Here is a 26,390-nt window from a genome sequence, read left to right as displayed (position 1 = left end):
GATAAAATAATTGAAATTTTGAGAGTGTAATAATATTCAGTTTTCAATAAAAAAGTATTGCAGGAAATATGACATTTATGAAGTGAGACACCAATATGGCGGAGAACATGGAACCCAAGGAAAGTGAAAATGTGACCGAAGCGACGCCAGCAAACACGGACAACAATGTCGCTGATGTTGCAGAAGAGCCAGGAATTTCCAAGCAACCACCAGCGTATGTCATTGTTGTGTTTTATTTGAATGCATGTGCAACCCTTTGATCTATTTTTCTTCTCGAATAATGTGTTTACAGGCGCACATGTTCTGCAGCCCTGCACTGCTGCGTTGGGCCCAATTGGGTGCGGGTGTGTGAAGCTGGACTGGAGGCAACTAGCTCTCGGCTGCGTATTTACATCCGCCTTAGATCCACGCAGCGGCGCCGCCTCGCTCGCCGTTCCTCCCGGTACTGTGATTCCAGCCGTCACGAATTCTCCCGGATCCGATCCCGGGGCCGTGGCCGCGGTAGCGACTCTATCTTGCGAAGTCTTGGGGAGTTTCTTTGAGAAATGAACGTAAAGTGAGCTTCGCATACATGCAGCGTAACTCTTGGCTGCATCGTGCATCTTTTTTAGACAATGTAGGCCTAGGCCTAAACATAAAATTATTGCATCACAATCACAGCCACAGGGGTCATAGAAATCTACATTTTCTCTAGCTCGGGGTCAAAAGATTAATTTGTGGATGGGATGATCTGTGGCACTAGCCACTGTGCCCCTATCGCCCTAACCTACGGCACGCTACACTACACTGCATAGCTGCAGTAACACACACACACACACACACACACACACCACCACCACCACCACCACCACCACCACCACCACCACCACCACCACCACCACCACCACCACCATACTATGGCTATCCCACCCACCCACAGGAAAAAGCAAGCAGTGTAATTAGACCGTCTAATACTTATTTTACTTAGTGCAGTAATTATGTGTATGCTGCTGTGCCTGCCTGTACAGTGTCAGTAGGTCGGTAGGCTTGCTTGTGTGAAGTCGTGACAAGTTGTGTGTCTGTGCACTGTAAATTTACACATGTGTGGCGTGGATGGGAGTGGGTGGGTGTGCATGTGATATGTGTATACTGTAAACACACAAATTTTCACAGTGCATTAATTTTAGCGCATTTAGTGCTACTTTTAGGCTCAGCTGGCGAGAATTCTAAATGGGTTCATCCCACAAAAATATCTTCAAAATTTTCCCCGCACATTTTGAATGGGTTGACAATCTTGGAGTGTGAATTCAAGAACTCGCGACATGACTTGAGCCGCTCAACGCAAAAAATAATACTGTATAAGCTGTTATTTTTGCGAGGGTTTCATTTTCGCAAATTTCACAAATCACAGCTCAGTTGGACCGTTTAACAACACACAAAAATGTCATGTGCTATGATAGTGCGCTTATGATGGACTCTGTCAATTCACAAAAACAACATCTCGCGAAAATGCTCGTGCCCTCCTCATTCATGAAAATGTGATTTTCTTTTAGTGTACCTAGAAAAACTATCAAAAGTATACGCAGGATGCCATCAATATTCAATAAAAATTATGATTTTCTGTCTTTGTACACCTATTTTAAAGACAATTTTCAAATCAACTTAAATTTGCATGTAATTAGGTAGAAAGAGTAAAGTTCTAGGCGTCGGTTTTATCAATGTGTTTATGTGTTTTTTGCTTTACATGACCACTTAGGAAGCACTTCTGTTCTTTTAGACACTAGAAAGCCAGTGGGGGAGGCTTTTGAGAACTTGGGTAATATAGGGAAAATCAGATGCTCCATTAAAGGATCCACGCAGCAGACTTTTGAGCACATGGCTGTTTGACAAGTTGATATGATAAAATGAAGCCTTGAACAATAAAGCATTCCTGTAATCAATACAAACACATTATATGGATCAATGGGGAGCTTTAGATTTTAACGCACGGACGTTTGAGATGAAGCTTAAGCTGGACGTTCTCTTCCCTGCGTCGTGTTTAAAAGTAGCTTTAGATTACGCTGAGACGCAACGTATAAAAAATGGCGCCCCCATATGATCGGTGCATCAAGTATGTCTCTGCAACGTGAATTGAGTGGACGTAGAAATAGCCCAGAACGCCTAGTGAAAAACTCGGACGATGCAAGCTATAAATAGATCGACTTGATGCGCGTTTCTGCGCATGCTCAGAACATTTTTTTCCCCCTCTGAATGTCCCGTCGCGAAAATATAAAGCTCCCTAATATTGAAACATGCTGCAAAATTATATCTGTGATACTGAATTTCTGATACTGTGAATCTTGCGTAATTGTGTTGCACAGATCAGCAAGTATCTACACTCAGCGAAAAAAAAAGAAAAAAAGAAAGTAAACACTTTTTCGAGTTCATAATTTTTATAGAAGATTTTGATAAAAATCATAATTGTGTCATATACCATATTAAAGGTTATTTAATTGGCTGTCAACCTGGTAGGTTTATACAAAGGGAAATTTACGCATGAGTGATCACATTCATTTTTGTCCTCTAAGGCACAAAAGTAAAAATTGCAGAAATTGACATATTGAAATTAATATGCAAATAAAAATATCCTTCAATATTACAATGATAACAGAAGACCAATTTAACGCAATGATAGACATGAATGAAATAGAAATAAGTTTTCATTCCCTTGTTTCTCTTTATATTCTCAAACAAAAACATAGTGGGGAAGTTTAAGGGGGAACATCAGAATTTTCTGTCAACTCAAAGTTTAACTGACACAGTAAGTCGCAAAGGTGATAAAATGGACAAAATTTCTGTATTTGCTCTTTTAATTAAGGAATGTAAGAATTCATGAGACAAATTCAAGGACCAAATATTTTTTCAGTTTTCTTAAAGGACAAGTTCACCTTAAGGATTGAGAGAATGTAGTAATATTAGTAGAACACATCATTGAAAGTCTGAGGAAAATCGGACAATCCGTTGAAAAGTTATGAATTTTTGAAGTTTTTGTGCAGTCACCGCTGGATGAGAAGACTACTGCAGTGTATGATGTCACATGCATACAACAATATAGGAAAATATAAAGAGAATTTCACAAAATTTCATCTTTTGAAAAAAGTACACATTCCTTTGACTTGTTACTGACATATGTTATGGGTAATATTATTCCCATTGCCTTCAGAAAGAAGCAGGTCAAGTGCTTTTTTATTATGCGAAAAAAGTGAAAATATGTTGAATTTTCTTTACATTTTCTTTATACTGTTGTACTCATGTGACATCATGAGCCTTAGTAGTCTCCTCATCCAGCGGTTCCAACACAAAAATTTTAAAAATTCATAACTTTTGCATCGATTGTCCAATTTTCCTCAAACTTTCACTGATGTGTTCTACTAATATTGCTGCATTCTCTCAATCCTTATGTTTATGAAGGTGAACTTGTCCTTTAATTTGGAATAACATTTCAAATTTCTTACCATCTTTGTTACCATTGCTTCTTCTTGTTTCTCTTTTGAATATGGATTTGACAGAAGATCCTTCATTTTCCTCCATTTTCCTCCATTATCTTTTTTGCCTTTCTATATCTAAAATCACATTTCCACTCTCACAATCTGTTGTGCCGGACTTTCTCACCACCACAGAAAATCCTCACAATCAGAAGATGTAGGGGAGCAGCCATCCACGTCTGCAGCCATTCAGGGTGCAGTGGGAGGGGCCGAGGATGGAGGGAAGAAGAAGAAGAAGAAGAAGAAAAACAAGGACAAGAAGGGCGAGATTGCAGTAGCAGCAGACCAGACTGATTCTCGCACTCTGCAAGTAAGCTTCCATGCATCTCTGCAGCATCAGAATATATCAGTCATGATTTATGTGCATGAAATTCTGGTAGACCTAAACGACACATTGTTGTTATTATGTTGATGATGATAATGGTGATAATGATGATGATGATAATAATCATTGTTTTTGATGGTGGTAGTAGTAGTAGTATTTTGATGTAGATACTTTCTTTTGAATTGGAAGGGCACATTTTTCTTTTTTTTTGTACAATATGATTTTAACCCTCACTTGTGAAACTGATGCAGCTGTTCTTTTTTAAGTATGAAAATGAACTAATAGATGTTAGTGTTCTGGAGCAAAATGAGTAAAGTGCTGTGAAGTGAAGACATTTACCGAATTGTTTTTTTCTCTTACTGTGCAAGATCCAAGATGATAAGTATTAACCCTTTGTGTGCTTTGAGTGTCAATTGGTACAGGAAACCCCATAGCATTGTACACACTGTCTAATGTCACTGGCACGGAAAGGGGTAAGATGATGGGAAGAGACTACATGTACTAACTGTTGCACTGTTTGTGCATGGATCTCAGTTTACAAGGCAAAGTTTGGTAACCATTTGGAGATGTCTTATGTTTGATGACAGTATTCTACAGATGTCGAGATGTTGAGTTGTCACCGTTTTAATAACCACTCTATACATGTATGTTTCCTCAGAATAATCATAAGTGTTATAAGAAACAAATCTTCGAACACTTTCACTCATCTGTCTCCAACGCATTTCATGCTCTTTCTCCTCACCCAGAATACCCAACTGTCGATGTCAAAGTTAAAAGCAGCCATGGAGCTCCTAGTCCCACAGGGAACCCAGCTTCAAGGTCCAGCGAAGAGCATCGATGAAGCCAAGAAGAAAACCTACAACTTTTGGCAGACCCAGCCCGTACCAAATCTTGGTGAGTCAGCAGCCAGTGTCACTGATTTTCAGATTGTTGAAACAATAATGCAAAGGTGTTTTGTGTGTATTATCACCAGACGAAATGATCTGTAAATAAAACAAAAAACAAACTTTGAATAGTTGTGTTCTTTGCACAACTTTAGGCATGGATAGATGTGTTGAAATAAGTGTTTGGCCAAGCATAGAAGTTACAATAGACTCTGCAAATAACCTATGAGGTAAAAATAGACTGTGTGTTGCTACCTTCTATGAACATCCACAACAGTCTGCACTATAAGGTCTTTAAAGATAATATGTTTTACAGTCACGTAAATCTTAAAATCACCTGAATTAACTGAATTTCTTGAATTACCTATGATGACGCCCAGTAAGTCAGAATTGTAGAGTGCCATTCAACAGATCCAATCCTAAACCTGACGAATTTGATGTGATGTATCCACGGGATGGTCAATTCATGCAATCTGGATAAAATTTATTATGCTTATGTTTCCAGTGTTCATTGAGCTTAGACTTGCCGTTGTTAAACTGATGTTGCCTTGACAGTATCGGTACAAAGGCTATTCAAAGAATTTGCTGCTCTCTAGCTTTAATCTCTTACTAGTGCGACACCTTCCTTTAAAATTCAACCTAAAACTTATGACCTCTTGTAAGTTGACTGTAGATGACAAAGAGAACGTAACAAGATCAAAATCTTCCATGTTATGCAATGTATGGAAAACTTGAATCATATCTGCATGTTCATGTCGATACTTTAGGGATGGTATCCCCAAAGACTTGATTCTTTCTGAATATGATGCATCATTCACGCGTTACCCCGGGGTACCGTAGTACCCTGGGTTACCGCGTTGTGTAGCGCCACCTGAAGTCCACTCGAGGACAGCCAGAGAAAAATGCATGCACTGTGTGTGCGTGTACATAGCCATTCCCATGCCACTGCATGTTATACGCTGTGCTACCACTAGTGTGTGCTTCAGTGCAGTGCAGTGCAGTGGCTAGCGTGCGCTAGCTCCAGCACCAAAATAATTTCCTCTTATTGGCACCCAGGGTACAACCTTTTTAAATAAATTAATAATTCAACAAAATGGCTGATTTTTATTTGGTACCCCGAGATACCATTTATGTCATCATATGAAGATGATTTAACATCCATCTGTCTTTGTCCCTTGTTTGTGTTTGTGTGTGTATAGAGGATGAAATCAACAGCGAGACAAATGAGCCGGTAGAAGCAAACAAGACGGACATCAGGCAAGAGCCGTACTCCCTTCCTGGCGGCTTCTCATGGGACACACTGGACATTCACAGTCCTATCGAGGTGGGTCATCTCATTGGTTGGTCAGTTCCTTGGTTTTTTACCTGTAATGACCAGTGTCATCCACTAGTGCATCAGTCTCAAAAAGGTGGCGTTCAACCTGTCTGTTAGAACATCAACTCGAATATAAAACCTGTCAACATTTTTAGTTGGACTGTTGGGGATATGATGTAGAAATGCAGTGAAATGAAAAAGGAGAAAAAATGGAAAGAAGAGATAGGAAAGAATGACATAGGAAACAGTGAATTCAAGGGATATGTTTGCATGATTTTTTATACACCAAAATTTTTGTTTATAGTACAGTATAGTTATTTTCACCTGAACCAGATTTTGCATTCAACAGACACTAGTTATGAATTATAAATTTACTTGTACTTAAGCTATAGATTCAAATAGGTAGCCTGTAGAAAGGAAATAGATAAAAAGAATAAAGGAATACAACTGTGTGGACATCAAACTGAGCTTAAAAAAGTTGCAGTGACATATCCTGTAGAAGATACAAAATGGGAAAGTTTACTCCAAATTTTAAACCAACTGATGTTGTGTAATTTGTTGCTATTCAGTTATTAATGAAGTTAATGAGTGATACATAAAATATGCTGTGTGCTGCCTGTCGCATGTTTACTTGCTGAATCCTAATTTATGTCTTGATATGGGAATTGTATCCTGTGTGATTACATGATTTGTATGTCTTTCCAGCCCACATGTTGGCTACCTTGTGTTTCAGGTGTTTCATATGTTTCCTGAAAGTAAAGGAAAATTTGTATCTGTGAGAACACACACACGTATGAAGGCAACTGATGTAATTTCCTCTTTCCCATTTCACACTTGAAATTTTTGTGTAGCTGAAAGAACTCTACAACCTCCTGAATGAAAACTATGTGGAAGATGATGACAACATGTTCCGCTTTGACTACTCAGCAGAGTTCCTACAGTGGTCAGTACATTTCATCGTCACTTTAAAGTGCATCTTCAGAAAAGTTTTTGCATGTACACCAAAAGTTTTTGGTGTATAATGAGAGTGATATGTTTTTGTGTGTTCTTCTCGGCAAAGTTCTGTCTGTGCCCAAATGTTTGAGAAAAATGAAAATTGGAGTCAAAAGGGGCCTGAGCCTGAAAATTAGTGAAATCTTGTATGCAAAGCAATGGAGAGGTTCTCAATGCCTACATCACAAAGATTTGCAAATTTTTCTTACTCTGTAAACATTGCAGAGTTTCGAATTCTTTTTTTTTTTAGTGTGTGTGTGTGTGTGTGTGTGTGTGAATTTTTTTTTTCACTAAACTTTCACTGATTTACTTCTGTGAGTTTTTTGTTTTTTGTACAAACCAACACATCAATGGAGGATTCCCTTTGATTGTCAATGATTTGACAGGTGATGGCAAAAGAAAAAGTGAAAATGAAGGTCAGTCCAGTGTCTGTTTTCTCACCCATTGCCAGTGAAAGATGATGACATTCTCATAATTGTGAAATTTTCGTCTTTTTTTTAATCTCCCGTACTTTGGAGATGTAGCTTTGTTGTGGAACATGGTAGTCTGGAAGAGATCACAGACACTGCTCTCTGTGCGTGATATTTTCAAGTTTTGTCTGTGTGGTTCTTATCACAGGGCGTTAACCCCACCAGGCTGGCTGAGGGATTGGCACTGTACAGTGCGAGTGGACGCCAACAAGAAGCTGGTGGGATTTATCAGTGCAGTCCCAGCAAGGATAAAGGTCAATGGCAGGTCAGTCTCATTATGCAGACCTCCCAACCTTTCTGAATGAAAAATAGGGATGATTTGGCTCAAAAGTAGGAAAGATAGAGCAGTTCCCATAGGAGCGTGTAGCCAAATTATCAAGAAATATAGGAAAAGCCTATTGGAACAAGAGCTGGGAATAGTTAAAATTCAGATTCTTTCCTCCAAATTTAAAATGGTTGGGAGGTCTGATTATAAGCAGAATTTGTTGTGACCCAGTGGTTCAGACCACGGACTCTCAATCAAGAGGTCTCTGGTTCAAATCCCCTGGTAGCAGTGGTTTGTGACCCTAGGCAAGGCACTTTATCTCATTGTCTATTCTTTCCGAGGGGACTTTGAGCCGTTGGTCCTGCAATCACTTGCCTACCAGCATCCACAGCTTTCTTAGCAGCCACCTTTTAAAATTATCAATTTAACTGAAGTCACACCAGTACCTGACAGACTAAAATGTCTGCAGTGAGGCATTAATTTCTTGATAGGTTCCTTAGATCTTTTTCAACTGCTAAAAGTCTCTCTCCAATTTTGGCATATTTATTGTCCAGCAAAACAGTCATATTAGGTTAGATAATAACCCTTTGGAATGTATAATGAAGTCACGAAAAATTAGAGTTGCCACCCCTTGGAAATTGGTATTGAGAACTCCCATGTAGTCTTTAGTGAAAGATGTCAGAGTACAAGCATATTCTTCAGCTTTGATTTGACCTGCGATCGTTTAGTACCTATGACAACCCACAAGGTTATAACTCCTAGATATGCTTTAGGGTGCTTGCCCCATAAGTACCTCAGAATGCTCAGTCCCACTAGAGACAAATGATTACTATGTAGAGCTCTGATCACTTTCAGGTAGCCCTCAGCAGCAGCTTAATCCTGTGTATTATAGGCTGTATAAATATCCCTTTTGCAAATGTCACAAACTTTTTTGCATGGTTGAAGAATAACCTTTCCCAACATCGTGTATGAATGTTAGGATAATACACCTCAGAGTCTCTTGAAAATGAAATGAAAAACTAACTGAGAACTAACTGTACTGAGAATAATGGTCTGATTTTTTTTTTTTTTTTTTTTTTTTTTTTTGGGGGGGGGGGGGGAGGTCCAAATAAATTCACTGAAAGTCTATTGTATTTATTCCTTCTCCATCATAAAGAAGTTTCCAGTTTTATTATTCTGAGCAAAGTTGTGATTACGTTGCTCTACAATATACCAGCTTATGAAAGGAATCTATTTTTCCGAGTTGCAAAAGGGACCCACAAACTTGTACTTCTCTTGTATAAATGATGAGGAAGAAATTAAAAAAAAAAATCTTCATTAACATTTTTCTACTTTCTTTGTCTGCCATTTGCTTCTGTTCCAAAGAGTCGTCAAAATGGTAGAAATCAACTTCCTGTGTGTGCATAAGAAACTGCGATCGAAACGTGTCGCCCCAGTCCTTATACGAGAAATCACGCGTCGGGTGCACCTTACGGGAGTATTTCAGGCCGTCTACACAGCAGGTGTTGTTCTTCCTAAGCCAGTGTCAACGTGCAGGTGAGTTGTGTCCTTTTTGCGTTAACATTCACAAGAACCGTTTCTACTTAAATCTTTCACATTTGTATCATTTCACTGATAATTTTCATGTCTAATTTCAGAGTAACTAAATAGTCACATACTGCTGTTTGACTTTTTGATCTGTTGACCATATTCCCTTTTTTTTTGGGGGGGGGGGGGGAGTGGGGTGTGGATTTGCCATCTGTAGTCATGTTTACATTTCATACTTTTTCTGTTGTGACCCAGTGGATAAGACCATGGACAGTCAATCACAAGGTCGCTGGTTTGAGTCCCCATACAGCAGCAGTTGTGCCCTTGTTTAGGAATGTGATTTTTTCAGAGGAGACTTAAAGCCGTTGGCATCATGATTGCTCACTTATCTGTATGCATTGTATCCTTAACAGCTGCATAGCACAAATATTAATTCAATTCAACAGTCAGTATGTCACCTCAGAAGAACACAGTAACTAAGGCTCACACAATTACTACATAAAAACATACAGATCAAATAATAATATATATGATCTATAAGACTATACAAAGACAAAATTTTATCTAAGAAAATGCTGTCTTGACATTGTACTGAATGCATGAAAATTGAGGTAAAAATTCAGTGACTGCAGGTGAGCTAAGAAAATACTTCAGTGGAGTGCTCTCTTATCAAGCTAAAGAAGTCCTTAAATAACTTTTGACCTCTGAATTGACAAACTATGCTGTCCTCGATTCTTTTTCATTGTCTCATCTCTCCAGATATTGGCATCGATCACTGAACCCCAAGAAACTTGTGGAGGTCAAGTTTTCTCACCTAGGACGAAACATGACCCTGCAGCGAACGATAAAACTCTACAAACTACCTGAGGTGCGGGTGATAATCCATTACTGTAAAACACAATATTTTCGCTGCATGGAATTTTCGCGAATGGGAGCCGGCGGAGTCAAATGCAGCATGAAATTTTCGCGAATTGCCTCTAACATTCAATGCATATAGTGTAGACAAGATCTTTATCATGCATTTTAATTTTGTGAAACTCAGCTCTCGTGAAATTCGTGAAATTAAAATGCACACGATCATTCCTCGTTATACAGTATTCATCCAGTCTGACACTGAGATAATGTCATAATATCATATTTGCTTTTAACATGTGCAAAGCTATTCCACTAGAAAATAGAAAATGGCAGAATTTCGGCTACAGTTGTGAACCTGAGCAAATGTTGTATGACTAGGTTTACTCATACTCAGTCACAGCCTCGTGTTTTTGTACATTTGAAAGCGGAATTACGGTTGATTTGTATTTCTTTGACAACTTGTTGAATAATACAGTGATGGCTCCTTGATATGTTTGTTTGTGGGATATATTTTTCCATTTGGGGGATGATGAGTTGTAGGTGATATTGTAGCTGAGAGTGCCTTGTGCCCAAATTCGAAGTAACTTTTAGAAACCAACAAGTTCTAGTAATGTAGTGTTATTTCTGCCATCTTTATGTACAGGAATGTTATAAATTTCAGAATAATCAGGGCTGTTCTTGCTCTGATGAGGACATAAAGCTCAAAGATTGGAGAATAGTGTCAGTAAAGTGTGCATGGTGATATAAAATATGATGATTTTGGTATTTCCACTATTTTTGGTTGCTTATACAGATATACAGTGTAATAGTAAATTGCATGAGGGTATCTTGGGGGTGAATCAAAATTTACTGTATCATCATCGTAGGGTGTAGGATACTGTAAAATACTGTTGACTTTATGGAGACATGTTTAGCTGGAGGTAACTGTCAGAATTCACAAAGGTAATCTAAGTTTGAGGCCATGGATTATGCAATTACTTTTGACTGTGTAAATGTGCATGACACATTGTATATCCCACCAATACATCAATAATAGACACACACTGATATATGTATCTGAAGTGTATACCTATTTTGTGCTTGTTTTAGTCCAGTGACTGAATTTAAACCATTAATTTTATTTCATCTACATTTACCTTCAAGAATTTGGGCCAAAATGCCTGCTGAAGTACTAGATTTGAATGTAGTTATTCCTCATTAAGAATCAGAGTCTTATTCAGGGAGAAACAAAATTCAATTATGACAGGTTTGTGATTTTAGTAAGTTTCAACTTTGGGAAGATTGATGTTGATGACGGGTTTGAAAGAATTGACACCGTGACTGTCTCTGTGTTTGCCCTCCTCCAGGAAACAAAAACACCAGGCCTGCGTCCCATCCACGCCAAAGATATGAAGCAATGCCACAAGCTGCTCTCAGAGTACCTAGAGAAGTTCAAGTTGGCCCCAAGCTTCGATCTGGTGAGTCAATACAGCCTATAGGCAACAAGCAGTAGACATTCATCTTTAGAAATATATTTGCTGTTGAGCAGCTAGCTCAAAAGGGATCATATAGTTTTGGTTGAGACCTAACTTCATGATTCTATTTTGGGTTTTTTTGTGAGATATTGAGAAACCTCTTATGAAATCTGAAAGAACTTGTAATTTCAAGAGGAATCCAATCCAATGTTTATTTGATGAAAATTGGTTTTGAAATGGCTGAAATATCTAAACTAGAGCAATCCTGATAAAAGGTGGGACCCACGTTTTATTACAATCACTTTGTTTTACTTTGGTTTGAGATGTCTCAGCCATTCCAAAACTGATTTTTATCAAACAAACTTTAAATTCCTCTTAGAATTTATGCTCTGTACCATTTTATGAGTAGTTTCTTGGAATCTCACAAAATGTTGAAAGGCCAATCCTCATTTCCACCAATACTATACCATCCCTGAAGGAAAATTACATTGCAAATATTGTCAAATCCTTACATTAATATCATCACATTCAAATACCATTGTGACCAACACTTGTTTTTGTCCCTGCCGAACGAGTTCGAGCAGGGGACTTTGAAACGGGCTCCGTACGTGTGTGTGTCTGTGCGTCCGTGCGTCCGTCCGTACGTCCGTCCGTGCATCCGTGTGTGATCAAAATGTTAAATTTGCTACTTCTCTGTCATTTATGAGCCAATTTTGATTCTGTTTGCTTTATATGATAGCACTACGTGGGATCTTTGAAACTTCTACACAGAATTTCAGTTGTGACCTTTGACCTTGACCTTTGACCTATATTGTACATTTTGCTACAAAATGCTACTCCTTCACCATTTCTAACCCGATTTTGATTCTGTTTGCTTTAAGTGATGGCACTAGGTGAGGGCTTCAAAACTTCTACACAGAATTTTGACCTTTGACTTCTTTGACCTTTGACCTTGATTTTTGACCTATATTGTACATTTTGCTACAAAATGCTACTCCTTCGCCATTTCTAACCCGATTTCGATTCTGTGTTTTATGTGATGGCACTAGGTGAGGGCTTCAAAACTTGCACACAGAATTTTGACCTTTGCCTTCTTTGACCTTTGACCTTGATTTTTTACCTATATTGCACATTTTGCTACAAAATGCTACTTCCGGCGGGGACATATATTACGCACCGCGTAATTTCTACTTTTCCTTGTTTTTTCTGTAACCTACTTTATTATTTCATTAGCATATAATGGACTGCACCCCTAACCTGGCTGTAAAGTAAGATATGTTACATACATCCACTCAAGTGTAATAATACAGCAGTCAGTCCTTTTGATTTAAAGGGATAATATGATTTCTTTTAGATGATTATTACTTGAGTGACATCAGTCAGTTGGTGAAGAAAGGGGTGCCATCAGATTTGTCGAACCCCAAACAAAACACTACAAGGATTACTGGTAGGAATGAAGAAGATGGGGGGAGGGGACAGTGGCATTCATATTTGTGTTTATAGCAGTAACTTTTGATAATACGATAATCTGAAACATTTGATTTGATGATTTGCAGGCGGAGTTCACACACTGGTTCACCCCAAGACCGAATATCATCTGTACATTTGTCGTTGAGGTGAGTGGAGAGATTTACCCGCTTGTTGCTGAGTGCATTGTTCATCATTTGTATGAGGAGCATGCAGAGACTCCGTCCCCAAGCATCTCATGCATGGGAGACTCTCCTGCCTGGACCCCCTGGCAGCCTGGCTAACTGATTGCGTGAACTTTGGCAAAATACTGCCTACGCCATAATTAGCAAGTCTAATTTTTTGTGAATCGGGACTTCGTGACAATATCGCAAGTGGATAACTTTGCGATTATGGAGTACATTACTGAATGGAGAAATGTATGCATGCGCATCACATCCATGAAGGGATGAGAGTTGATATTTTCGGGTGTTTTTAAATTTACGAATAGCACCGGACTCGCGAAATTCGCGAAAACAAAAACCTCGAAATATTTGGTTTATACAGTATCATGAGATTGTTGTGAAAATCATGAGCCAAAAGCTCATGTGAACTATCGCAATCATTCAATGTCTGTCATCCGTTGTCTGTAACTTTTTATAGTTTCTACTTCTTAAAAACCGCATGATAAATTTTCATTAAACTTGGCAGGGTAGCATCCCAAGGGGTAAGGATCTAAATTTATTCAAATGGGCACCATGCCCCCCTGTCTAGGCTTTTACTTTAATGCTTAATATCTTTGTGTGACATTGTTTGAAACCTTTGCACAATCAATCTAGTGTACCATGAAGAAATGAACAAGTGGTTGTATTCACTTACTCTGAGATATTACACCAACATTCTGTGTTATACACATCAGAGTATGAATTAGTTGGAGCTGAGAAATTAGTTTCTTTTTTTCTCAATGCAAAGACATGGCAAAACAAATTGACACTATCATTAGTCACATATCAGCTTTCAGTTATCTGCAGTTTCCAAGAGAAATAAAGCTAGGAATCATTTTGCTTTTTATAGTATTAATGAACACTGAAACACGAACTTGACGGTGTGTTTATTTCAGTGCAAGTTTTTGGTTCATGCCTCTTTATTCAACTAATTTACAAATAACCCTACATCAAAGTAAATACCTCAGTGTAGGGCAGTTTGTCAAAACAATTTGGCACAAGAATTTAATTAATTTTAGGCTCGCGAGAGAATATCCGCTTTGATAATCCATTCCTTGTTTTTCATGCTTTTTGGTCCACCTCATGAAATGTGAAGAATGAAGGGAAAGTGACGGACATGATCAGCTTCTACACACTCCCCTCGTCCATCATGCACCATCCGGTCCACAAGCAGCTGAAAGCCGCCTATGCCTTCTACAACGTCTGCACCACCGTTCCCTGGGAAGCTCTGATGCAAGACGCCCTCACACTAGCAAAACAGGTCAGTCAATACGAACTATATAAAGTGTTCTCCTGTTATAATGCACATGTTAATAACAAAATTTCATAACAACATAATAAAAATTCATGTCCCAAAATTACTGTCCATGTACAGTGTACTCCCATTATAACGAAAAGGGTTATAACAAAATTCTGGTTACAATGAAGTAAAAATTCAGGCCCAAGCATTATCTGCTCTATTTTTTATGTTGTTTCTTTCTTCCCTTATGACAAAATTTTGATATAATGAAAGAAAACTGTCGCTCCCGAGGACTTTGTTATAACGAGAGTCGACTGTATCTTTTAAAGGTAGGGAATCCCACTTGCATGCCTTAAATGAAGAGTTGTATAAATACAGTGGTATGTTGAAGAGAGTGTCATTTTAGAAACTCCCATAAAGTACTGAAAGTGGAAGGTAACATTTAGTACATTTTTATTGACCGTTAGATTTTGAATTGAATTTTTTTCGGGGCTCACCGTAAATTCCAGTACATTACTAGGCTACCTTTGCAGACCCATGCACTGCATGTGTGTCCATCATGTATATTTTGTGAAGAAAGTTCATCAAAAATTACAAACATTTCCATATACATTCTTGCCACACACTCTATATGTTATTACATCAGCTCTTGTACTTTTAGATTTGTGTTTATAGATAAAAAAAATACAGAAGACTGCAACAAAAAGGCTTAAGTGTGGCTGACACACAGAACTACTGAGTAGTTGAGTTTTGTGCATTATTCAAATTGTAGATAACTGTTGACTTCCAAATTTCTCAGCAGTGGCCTAAACAAGTCCCCTGAGGTTCATATTTAATGTTTTGCTGCATTTTGGGAGGTCTGTAAAAGGTATCCCCTACCTTTAATACTTTATTTGTTTGGCCAAAAGAAAGTTTTTGATGTAACAAAAGAAAACTGCCGGTCCCAAGGAATTTATTACAATGGGGTTAATTCATTTCTTTCTCTTTTTTTTTTTGTGCTACACTTGTTTAGAGATGAGCTAACATCTTTCTTTTCACCGCATTCAACTCTATTGGAAGAATGTTTTTCTTTTGTGGTAGTCTTTAAAGAAGACGGGTTGTTTTGTGTATTATTTGTGGCTTCTGACAACACTTCAACTTCTAATTAGCCTTTCCATGGCAAATCCTGTGTTTTTAGATGAGGAAATGTTATCATGTGTGTGTCTTTCTTTCCTTTTTTGATCTTTCTCTTGTGTATGCTGCCCTCTTGTGTCCAGGATGACTTTGATGTGTTCAATGCTTTGGATCTCATGGACAATAAGGATTTCTTGGAGAAGCTCAAGTTTGGCATCGGAGACGGCAACTTGCAATACTACATCTACAACTGGAAATGTCCCACCATGAAGCCTCAGGAAGTGAGTCTAACCTAGCAAGTTTGTCAGTCTGTACATATGTCCCATCAGTGGCTGTTAAATACAGTTAAACTCGGATACCTCGACGTCGGATAAGCCGAATATCACTTACCTCGGGGGCAAAATGAAAGTCCCGATTGTTCCTATGGAGTTTCCGTGTATTAAAATTCGCGTAGCTCGAAAAAGATAACTCGAAGTTCGGTTACCTCGAAGGGAAATCTAATGTCCCGATCTTAATTAACTTATTGTTTTTCCCAGCATGTTGCTCGAATCGAAATTGCAAACATCACTCAGCATCTCCGATTAAGCGCGCGTGGACAGCGAAGACATGTCACAAATGTTTTCACACTCGATTGTAAATATTCTGAGACCAGAACAATCGCGCGCCCAAGAAGAAATACCCGATACACAGCTGACAAGGAAAATCCCCAACACCTACCAACACACGTGTATGCACATAGCACCCGTGCCAATGGAGTGCTTTACGATAGCACTACGCGCTGCCCCATCATTTGCTTTTCTTTAACCACTGTGTTTTGATTTTTGATCGAGACAGTCATACCGTGCGCGTAGATTTCTCAACCGTCGGGGCGCACCTGCTAACGTTGACAGTTATATCTTTGCCATTAATCACGCTCCACTGTCAAAACATCAATCTCCCTCGTAGTGCCTTTTTTTAAACTATTTTTTTTTTGCCTTTCACGAAGTTTACTTCCCCGAGAACGCAAGCACTGAAACTTTTTTTTTTTCCCAGCAATGCGATTATGAAAATCTGGAAGTATAGGCCGATCATAATGAAGAATAGAATACACAGGGCTCCGCACTAAGTTTTATCGGGCCACCAATATCATTGATTTTTATTTTCTGGTGGTCGAAAGTAAAATCTGGTAACAAAAAAAAAATCAGGAAAAACATTACAAAAACTAAATCGGTCCTACTAAACATAGACAAATTAATATTAAGCATTATTGAAGTGATACAGATGCCCATGTCTAAAACAAATGAATAGAAAATTCAATCATCTTACTCTGTGTTTAAAGATTTGACAAATAGGCGTAGAGATTATTTAAAAAGTTGATGCCCATTATATTGAGGAGGTCAAAACTTACGTTTGAAATGAGAAAATGGGAGCATTTGCTGACATTTGTTAGCATCCGACATTTGTTTTAGCATTGTAAAAAGCCGAAAGTTACCGTTATTCATTTTTAAATGTAAAAGCAAACAACCGACATTCATTTTAGAATCTTACGGAGCTGAATACTATCCTAATCCATTTCCAAACGTGAAAGCAAACATCCGCTATTTGTTTTAGCATCTAACTGAGCGGATTAATACTATTAATCATTTCCAAATGTTAAAGCAACAATCTGTTATTTATTCTTGCATCGTACGGAGCAGAATATAACCGTTATTCATTTCAAACATCCGACATGTATTTCATTATCGAACGGAGCCGAATGTTACTGCTGTCCACTTCCGAAAGTGAAATGAATCATCTGACAATTATTTTATCATCGCGTGGAGCCGAATGTTACTGTTTTTCATTTTTGAACGTCAAGGCAGACATCAGACATTTTGGACCATGAAACGTATAGCTGAATGTTACTGATATTTATTTCGAAATGTACCGTAGCAAATATCCAATTTTTTTTTCATCATCGTATGGGGCAGAATGTTACTGCTGTTCACTTCCAAACATGCCAAACGTAAAAGCAATCATTCGACATGATTAGCATCTTCCGGAGCTGAATGCTATTGACATTTACTTTCGAACGTAAAAGCACACATCCGGCATTTATTTCATCAGCGTACGGAGTTGAATATTATTGTTATTCACTTCAGAACATCAAAGCAAACATTCGACATTTATTTTAGCATCTTCCGGAGCTAAATGTTATTGCAATTTACTTTCGAACGTAAAAGCAAACATCCAGCATTTATTTCATCATTGTCAGGAGTTGAATATTATTGTTACTCTTTTCCGAACGTCAAAGCAAACATCAAACATTAATTTTACCATTAAACGCAGCTGAATGTTACTGTTATTCATTTCGAAATTTAAAAGCAAGCATCAGACAGTTATTTTAGCATCATATGGACATGATGGAGTAGAATATTACTGCTATTTTCTTCCGAACATAAAAACGATCATCTGACATCTATTTTAGCATCTTCCGGAGCCGAATGCTATTGCTATTTACTTTCGAAAGTATAAGGAAACTTCCGACATTTATTTAACCATCGTACGGAGTTGAATGTTATTGTTTTTCATTTCCGAACGTCATAGCAAAAATTCTACATTTATTTCAGCGTCTTCCGGAGCCGAATGTTATCCTTATTCATTTCCGAACGCAAAATCAAATATCTAACGTTAGTTTTAGCATCATACGGGGCTGAGTCTTATCGTTATTCATTTCCAAAAGTATGAGCAAACATCCCACATTTATTTTAGTATCGTACCGAGTCGAATACTGCCGTCATTCATTTCCACAATTAAACGCAAACCCCTGACATTTATTTTAGCATCTTACGTAGCCGATTGTTACCGCTGTTCATTTTCAAAAGTGAAGGCAAACATCCGATTTTTTTTTATTTCTGAAATTTTGATTTCATTTCCGATTTTCACTCAATTCATTCATATAAAAGTTGATTCAATTCAAATTGACAAGCATGCAAACAATCAGTAGGCACTATAACAGACACCATGTTGAATATCGATAAACGTCGAACATCGATAAACATCGGATAAGTCGAAGAAAATTCGACGTACGCGTACCTCGAAATTCGCGTACGTCGAACCATTTTCTTCAGTCCCGACGAATTCGAGGTATCCGAGTTTGACTGTATAGAATTTATTAATTTGTTTTCTGTATGATTGCCTCATAAATTATCCGTCTGATCTCTTGTTTCCATTTTATTTTCTCTTGTTTTGGCAGTTTATGTGTTTTGTTTTTTGATAACTTTAGTACTTCATGAATCTAATCTTATTTCTCAAGTCAGGTACTAAACTTAATATGGTTTGATTTTGATTTTATTCACAAATGTATATACATACGTTATACATATGTATGGTTTGTTCATGGAATTGTCATTAATGGGATGTACATTTAGGAGTAGATCGTCAAGCTATTCAAATCTTGAATTAAGTTCAAAAATCATTTTCTGTTTTGATAGTGTGTTTACTATATAGTAAACCTTGCCTAAGTCGCATCTATTTGGATTGAAGAAATAGCTTCAATTATATTCCACATACTATTAAAGACTCTTGCTATAGGATTGGTCAAGAGCTGATCACGTGATAAAGCGTAGTTTTGCCCATCACATCACCTGAGAAGAAAAGTTCATTACACTCTATGTTGATAGTCCTTTTTGTCTCACTGATCTCTTCAGTCCATACAGTCCTAACGCGAGATGAGTACGCTTGAAATACAAGTGCGTTGCACTGTGGACTATCATTTAACTAGGTCACTTGATAGTCCACAGTGCAACATACTTTCACTTCGGTGCCGCGCGGTGCGCGCAGCAAATTCATTGTTTTGTCATAAGTACGCGCATACGTCTAAAATATACTACGTAGCCTAAGCCCTAAGGATACCTAAAGACAGCTAAAACGGTTTCAGATGTGGAATAAATGGGAGTTTCTAGGACCGTAGATGTGGAATATAAAGCAAATAATCAACTTTTAGTTTCAGGCAATGAGACAAACTATCACTTCCTCAGCGATCTGAATGTGTACGCTATCTTTCCTCAGCTGCGCTTCGGAAAGATAGCTACATCCAGATCGCCTCAGAAGTGATAGTTTGTCCCATCACCTTCACCAACGTTGATTATTTGCTTACTATTCTAAATTGTAATCAAATGTCTACTTTTATAGTATCATTATCATTATTGTTGTTATATGTTTTGTATTGGTTTGTTTGTTTGTTTTTTGTCCCTAAGTATGTTTGGTGTCTCATGTTAATCATGCCATATTTTTCCTCTTGCTGCAGATTGGGCTAGTACTACAGTAAGGCATGGCCTGTCATCTTCCTCCTACTGACCATGGTACAACACTGACCGCGGAATGGTGCTTGTCCTGCCAGATTCCCCGCAACCAGTGATCCCTGCCAGGGAATTGCAAGCTTTTCCGCCTTCAATACAATTGTATGTGTTGGCTCAGCTTTTGTCACTGCCGGGCGAGGGTGGCTGTGTGGATTTTCCCCAAAAAGTGCATCAAACACACACATGGAGGATGATGCTGGAATATGACTTTGGAACTTGTGTGGGAATGTTTTCCTGTCACAAGTTCATTTCTTGGACCTTTTTGTATTTTCTCCCCAATCCCAGGGACGTAACAATGATGCCCATTGCTAGACAGTGCTTCTTCCTCAATCCTTGTGTCTGCCTGTGTTTTATCGACACGGATACAACATGTGGAGAAATTTGGATGTAATTATCACTAGTTATGAACTATGTAGATTATGTGATTATATGCTATTAGGTTCCCATTCACTAAGCCAGAATATTTATGGCAGGTACAGTAAATTGAAGTGTACTGATCTTTGCTGATAATGATATATAAGTAAGGTGAGCATGCCAAGTGTGGAGCGAGATGGCTAAATGATTTTTGATGTCGTTTTTGCATTCACACCGGCTTCGAGAGGCAAGAGTTTTTGACAGGTGTGGGATTTAGTGGGAAGTGCATTTGATTTGAAGAAGGTTATGTTTATGTCCAACCGATTAAAAAAAAAATCAGTATTCATCCTTGGAATAGACTTCTCGGACACTTCTTTTACAGCTCATGGAATTGTTTTGGAAAATGGAAGAAGATACTGCGAACACAGCAAGGCTGGTTGTAATGGCATACATACTTGAGGTATGGATCTACCATGGTTCAGAGCCATATCTGACTGAAATGTTACCTTCATCACACGTGAAACAGATGTGAAGATCAGAACGTCCATGCTACATTTTAGTGTCCGACTCTGATGGAAATCATATTTGCTATCAAGGCGCATCAATGTTCCATTTGACACTGATGTGATTTACAGGAGGCAATCTCGCGTTACTCTCAGATTTTCACTTCAGTCAGGAAGCAGCATTATTTTTTTTTTTCTCAAAAGTTGCGATGCTAAAAAGAAAGCAGCGTACGAAGTTGGTATGTCCTGAAGAACAGCGGTTCATTGTGAAGGAGAAATTTGGCCTAAATTCTGACTTGAATATGATAAAGGTTGTTCGCTCCCCCTTCGTCCATTTTCCTTTCTATTATGTTTGTTGGAGGATGTTGTTTTATTTTGTTTTATAAGGCTTTGTAGGATATGTGCCAAAAACTAAAACTCTACAACAAAAGCCCAGAGCAAAATTATTTGCTAGATAGACAGAAACAACAGTAACAAGAAGAACACAAAGAATGATTTGTGTTGCCCCACATACCCATATCTATGTAGTGGTTATCATCTTCGGAGGTCTCTGGCGAGTCTTTGTTGCAGTGGTTTCTTGTGGCTGCCCCATGAGATCTCACATTGTACAGACATTCATGTTCTCTGTATACTCGACAATTCTGAACAAATTGTAATTAGCTTTTCTATGAAGTAAGAAGGTTGGCTTCAAAATAACGGCAGCTTTCAGCATAGAGTTATGATGAGCAATTTACCCAACTGAGAAGTGTAATAATTCATGACAATATCATGAGCTCCCTTGAGCAGTAGATGAAAATATTAAATCAAATTTATATCTTATTTTTTTAATGTGTTCTGTTTTGCTTGCCAATCAAGATATCGAGTGAGAGAGTAACTGATAAAGCCTATTTTTGCTCAAACCTTTCCTAGAGTTAGAGATGGTAATACTGAAGAAGAGTGTGGGGTTGGATTATGCACTTTTAACATTCACATTCACAGTCACATTCACATTCACATTTTGTTCTGACAGTCTTAATCATATTCAGATGCACACTGTCTTGTCTGACCCAGATACTAATATTTCAGAGAAGCTCATTAAATTCTACATGCGTGCACATCTCTTGCATGAAACAAATTTACTAGAATACTTGATTAAATTCTTTGAAATGGAATGAAGTCTGAATGTAATAATTTTGAACTTGTTGCAATGCATTAGCTTGATTTTCACATAACAGTACATCATGCCTGAGTAGTCCTATTTGAGTATTTAAGTTGAATATTCTTTTAGCCATTCACTTTTTTATTGCCTCGGTTCTAAATGGCTGTTACTTATCAGTGACATTGTGTATACTTATGTTGTTGCCAAGTAAAGTTAAGTCCTAGCTAGTAGATGAAAATACATACTGTAAAATGAGGAATGTTCACATGCATTTTAATTTCGCGAATTTCGCGAGAGCCATGATGCGTGAAATTAAAATGCATGTGAAAGTTCTTGTCTACACTATACACATTGAATGTTAGAGGCAACTCACAAAAATTTCTTGCTGTGAAGAAGGCCGTGGGCTCCAATTTGAGAAAATTTCATGCCGTGAAAAATTGTGTTTTTATACAGTATTCAGAAAACAGATTGATGAACCGCAGTGAAATTGCTCTTAAGAAACACGGCACTTGTTGTGAGGTGGACCAAGTCCAGGAATTTTCTGTGGAATCGCCTTTCTGTATGCCTTGTAGTAGATTGCCTCATATCGCTTCCCTTACCAATGTGCGTGAAAAAACCCCCAACCAACAACAACAAATCTATTTAGTTCAGCGATGTTGAGTATGCGGGGAAGGAAACAATCAAGAAGAATGGATTCCAAATTCTGGTGCTCTCATGTTCATATCTGCGCTGTTCACGTATATTGTGAACTAGTTTGAGAGTTGGGTACTGTGTGTGACTTCTGTGATCATTCATGATGCTGTCTAAGGTCAAAGGTTGTGAGATGTCAAAGGTCAAAGGTCTTATAACTGCTACCTCTTATTCATTCATTATTTGCCACAATGTAAGTCTCATCTATAATCATGCTCTGTTTCCATAGCTTGTCATATATGGTGAGTAGAAAGATGCACACTACTCAAAATCTACAAAGAAGAAAAAATGTGACTAGTGTAAAGAGGGAAAAAGCACCCTTATAGGATTATATAAGTAATAGGAACCTTTTTTTTTTTATATTGGGGGAGTGATATGGGGGAGGCTGTCCCGAGTAGAATTTAGCTTGCTATGGCTCAACTATCAGTAGGTGTAGTAAATGTAAATGTGCTACTACCCAAACAAAACATGTGGTCACGATTCATACAACGTACATGTTGTACCACCAGGGTTTAGTACTACTAAAGACTAGTTCATGTTTAGCCAGCTGATGGACACCTTGTGGTACATTGTATGGATAAAGAGAGAGGTGGTATTCACAGCATGATTTATTCTGAACTACTTTACCCACTGGTGTCAATCAAGCCAGGATCTGGTGCATGTTATTCGAATGGCAAGAGTCACCTTGGCCCCATTTCATAAAACTTGCTATCGACAACAACTTCTGTTAGTTATAAGCAACTGAAATCCTTGAATCTGATTGGCTGAGAGCAAATTTGTCATAGAAATGTGGCAGTTTTTACTGATACTGTAAAAGTGGATATTTTCGCGGGAAAAATCTTTCGCGCTCGGCCGGGTAAGAAGAGTTTTGCAGGTTATTAATGCCGCGGAATAAAAGACATGAACTACTGGAACATATGGCAAGCAAAAATATTCATGTGCTTTTGTTTTTGCACTAGTTTCTGGTTGCATGAAATTCGCGAAAATTTCAGCACCGCAAAAATTTCCACTTTTACAGTAGCGAGTTTTATGAAACGGGACCCTGAAGAGAGTTGCCGAGGTGAAGAAGGCGTGCAACGGAGTTGCCAATTTGAGATGGAAATTCCATGTGATTTCAGCTTGCAAACTTATGATAAAAACAGCAGACAAGTGCCCTCTGAGGAGATTGTCCCATTAGGTTGATGACATCAGTCTTGGTCGTCAGCGATAGATACATGCTTTGTGATGCTTTGATATCCAACATCTATACCAGGGCTCGACATTAGATTGGCCTGGCATCCTGGGGCAACTAAAAATTGACTTGGGGCCACCAGATTTTTCACAAATATATCTGTTAGTGGCCTGATCAGGCAGCTGAAATAAAAAAAAAGAAGAAAGAAATGAAGTCCACTGCAATGCCTCACGTTGTGAAAAAGTTGATTCTTTTGGAAGGTGCAACAACTGTGCGATGAAATATTTCTGGACATTTTAAATGAACAATATGCTGTGTTTTCTACCACAGTGGAAGCAGCAAAAAGTGGTTATTAGGCAAACTGAGAGTGGTAGTGGAGGTATGGGGGAACCTTGTTATAATGAAGACTTAAAGACTGTGTCAATGGCCGTGTTATATCTGGGCCCTGATGTAGATTGAGATTGAGATTAAACAGAAATCTCTGAATACTCACATTATGATTGGCTGATACCTGACTTCAATTTGTTTTTTTTTACTTTGCTTTGTTAATATATTGGGGTACAAAAACAAGGAAATTTAAAGAGTTGGGATTTGCTAAATCACCCTTTTAGAGATGAGTTTTGTTATATCTCACCTCTTTGTAACAAGGTTCCCTTTAAACGAATGGAGGAATAAATGAAATACTGTACAACTCTGGTGTCTGTTATAATAACCCTTCTATGGATTCCTATTCAATTGTATTGCAAGTTTCAGACTGTATTTTAAGTGTGTCACCCCATGTATTTGCATCATCCTATTGTTAATCTTAGTGTACATTTACTGGTGGAATGTTATGGATTAGATACAGATATTATCATTTATCTCTTCAAAAACATGGCATTGTGACAAAGTCACTGTGTAGGACAAAATTCAAAATGTTCGAATATTAGATGTGCTGGTCATGCAGGTACATGTATGCAACATTAGCTCACCGCATTATGAGGTGTCTCCATTTCATTCCCACCTTACAAATTATTTGTTCTGGTATGTTGCTGTGAATGATCTACATTGCCATTATACAGTCAACTCCTGTTATAGCGAGGTTCTTGGGACTGGTTTCTTTATTCATGTTAGAATTTTGTTACAACCAAACAAATAAACATTATAGAGCTGATATTGTTAGGGCCTGAATTTTTACTTCATTGTAACCGGAGGTTCAGTATAACCCTACCGTGTTCGTTATAATGGGAGTTAACTGTACATGTATCCTTACGGCAACTTTTGCACTTCTTTGGTCTCAAGAGAGCAGAATTTGATGAGACGAGTTATTTAATGAAAAATTATTGTGTTTGCAATGACCGCCAGTTTCTTTCATTTCTGTTACAGACATTTTGTGAACATCTATTTCTTGCCTCCAAGGTGTAGAATCATTTTGTCTTTTCCTCCCGTAGACGTATATTGCAGCCACTGTCCATTTTTATACTGAAATTGCAGTCTGTGGAGATGGGAAATGGTGATGTTCGGAGGAGTAGATTCATCTTTCATTGTGGTCTCACGATGGAAATTGCAAAGTGTGATGACTTTTATCAAAAGGGTGCAGCATTGTGGCCTCTTCAAAAGAGTAAAATTTGATTTGTGCTCTCGCCTAAGAAAGTGAACTGTTCAGTTTCAAACTCGATGATTTGTACATTAATAAAAACGATATCAGACAACATCCTTGTAACTGTATGTTTGCATTTGTATATGGAGAACTGTCTTTATGTTGCGTGAATGTTCTGAGCAAAGTGCAGTGTGTTTGGTGCAAAGTTCATTACGTTATAAGTGTTGGTGAACATTCTCAACATCAGAATACTGATTGAATTATCATGTGTTGAGTTTTCTGTGACATTTCAGGTAGTTGTGAATGTACCTGTGTCTTTTTACAGGAGAGATTCTAGCACACAAGATTATGAATGTCATGTTCAGTATCCAATGTTACATATACAGTTGTGGTATTCTTTTCTAAACATCTGTTACCCACGAGGAAGAGATAGTATACATAGATTAAATTGGATCAAAACTTCACCAAGGAGGTATGAGTTCTCTCATACCTCCTTGACTTCACTGAGAGAATGCAGCATTATTAGTAGAATGCATCAGTGAAAATTTTAGGAAAATCAGACGATTCTTTGAAATGTTATCATGAATTTTTGAAGTTTCATGCATATGGCATAAACTACATGTATATACATGTAAGTAGCCCTCCCATCCAGCAGTGACTGTACAGAATCTTTCAAAATTCATAACTTTTGAACAGATCACCTGATTTTCCTCAAACTTTCACTGATGTGTTCTACTGATATTGCTGCATTCCCTCAATCCACATGTACAGTATATTAAGGTGAACTTGTCTTATACTATTAAAAGATACAACAACAATGGCAACAACAACAACAATGGCAACAACAACAACAATGGCAACAACAACAACAACAACAACAACAACAACAACAACAACAACAACAACACAAGAATCTAATGAGTAAACTTCAAGACAGTGTGGGTGAAAAAGCATTCATTCACAGGTACACTTTGAGTGGTCAGTCCACCACCATTTCTCCTTTCACACACTTTCAAGCAATA

General features: G+C 38.0%; 1 protein-coding gene across 1 annotated transcript; it reads left to right on the top strand.

The window, feature by feature from the left end:
- Positions 1-94: 94 nt before the first annotated feature.
- LOC140243773 (glycylpeptide N-tetradecanoyltransferase 2-like) lies at positions 95-25,482 on the top strand. The gene is made up of 13 exons (XM_072323444.1): positions 95-214; positions 3,639-3,813; positions 4,575-4,722; positions 5,912-6,036; positions 6,879-6,970; positions 7,639-7,755; positions 9,121-9,291; positions 10,042-10,150; positions 11,484-11,594; positions 13,148-13,207; positions 14,358-14,522; positions 15,758-15,895; positions 19,882-25,482. Exons 1-13 carry the CDS (start codon positions 96-98, stop codon positions 19,900-19,902), a joined length of 1,551 nt encoding a protein of 516 aa, XP_072179545.1. The 5' UTR covers position 95; the 3' UTR covers positions 19,903-25,482.
- The last annotated feature ends 908 nt before the right edge of the window (positions 25,483-26,390 follow it).

Source organism: Diadema setosum, chromosome 20, assembly GCF_964275005.1.
Source record: "Diadema setosum chromosome 20, eeDiaSeto1, whole genome shotgun sequence".
NCBI classification, from domain to species: domain Eukaryota; kingdom Metazoa; phylum Echinodermata; class Echinoidea; order Diadematoida; family Diadematidae; genus Diadema; species Diadema setosum.
Note: the sequence above shows the minus strand (reverse complement) of the source record. Positions and strands in the feature narration are given on the sequence as shown.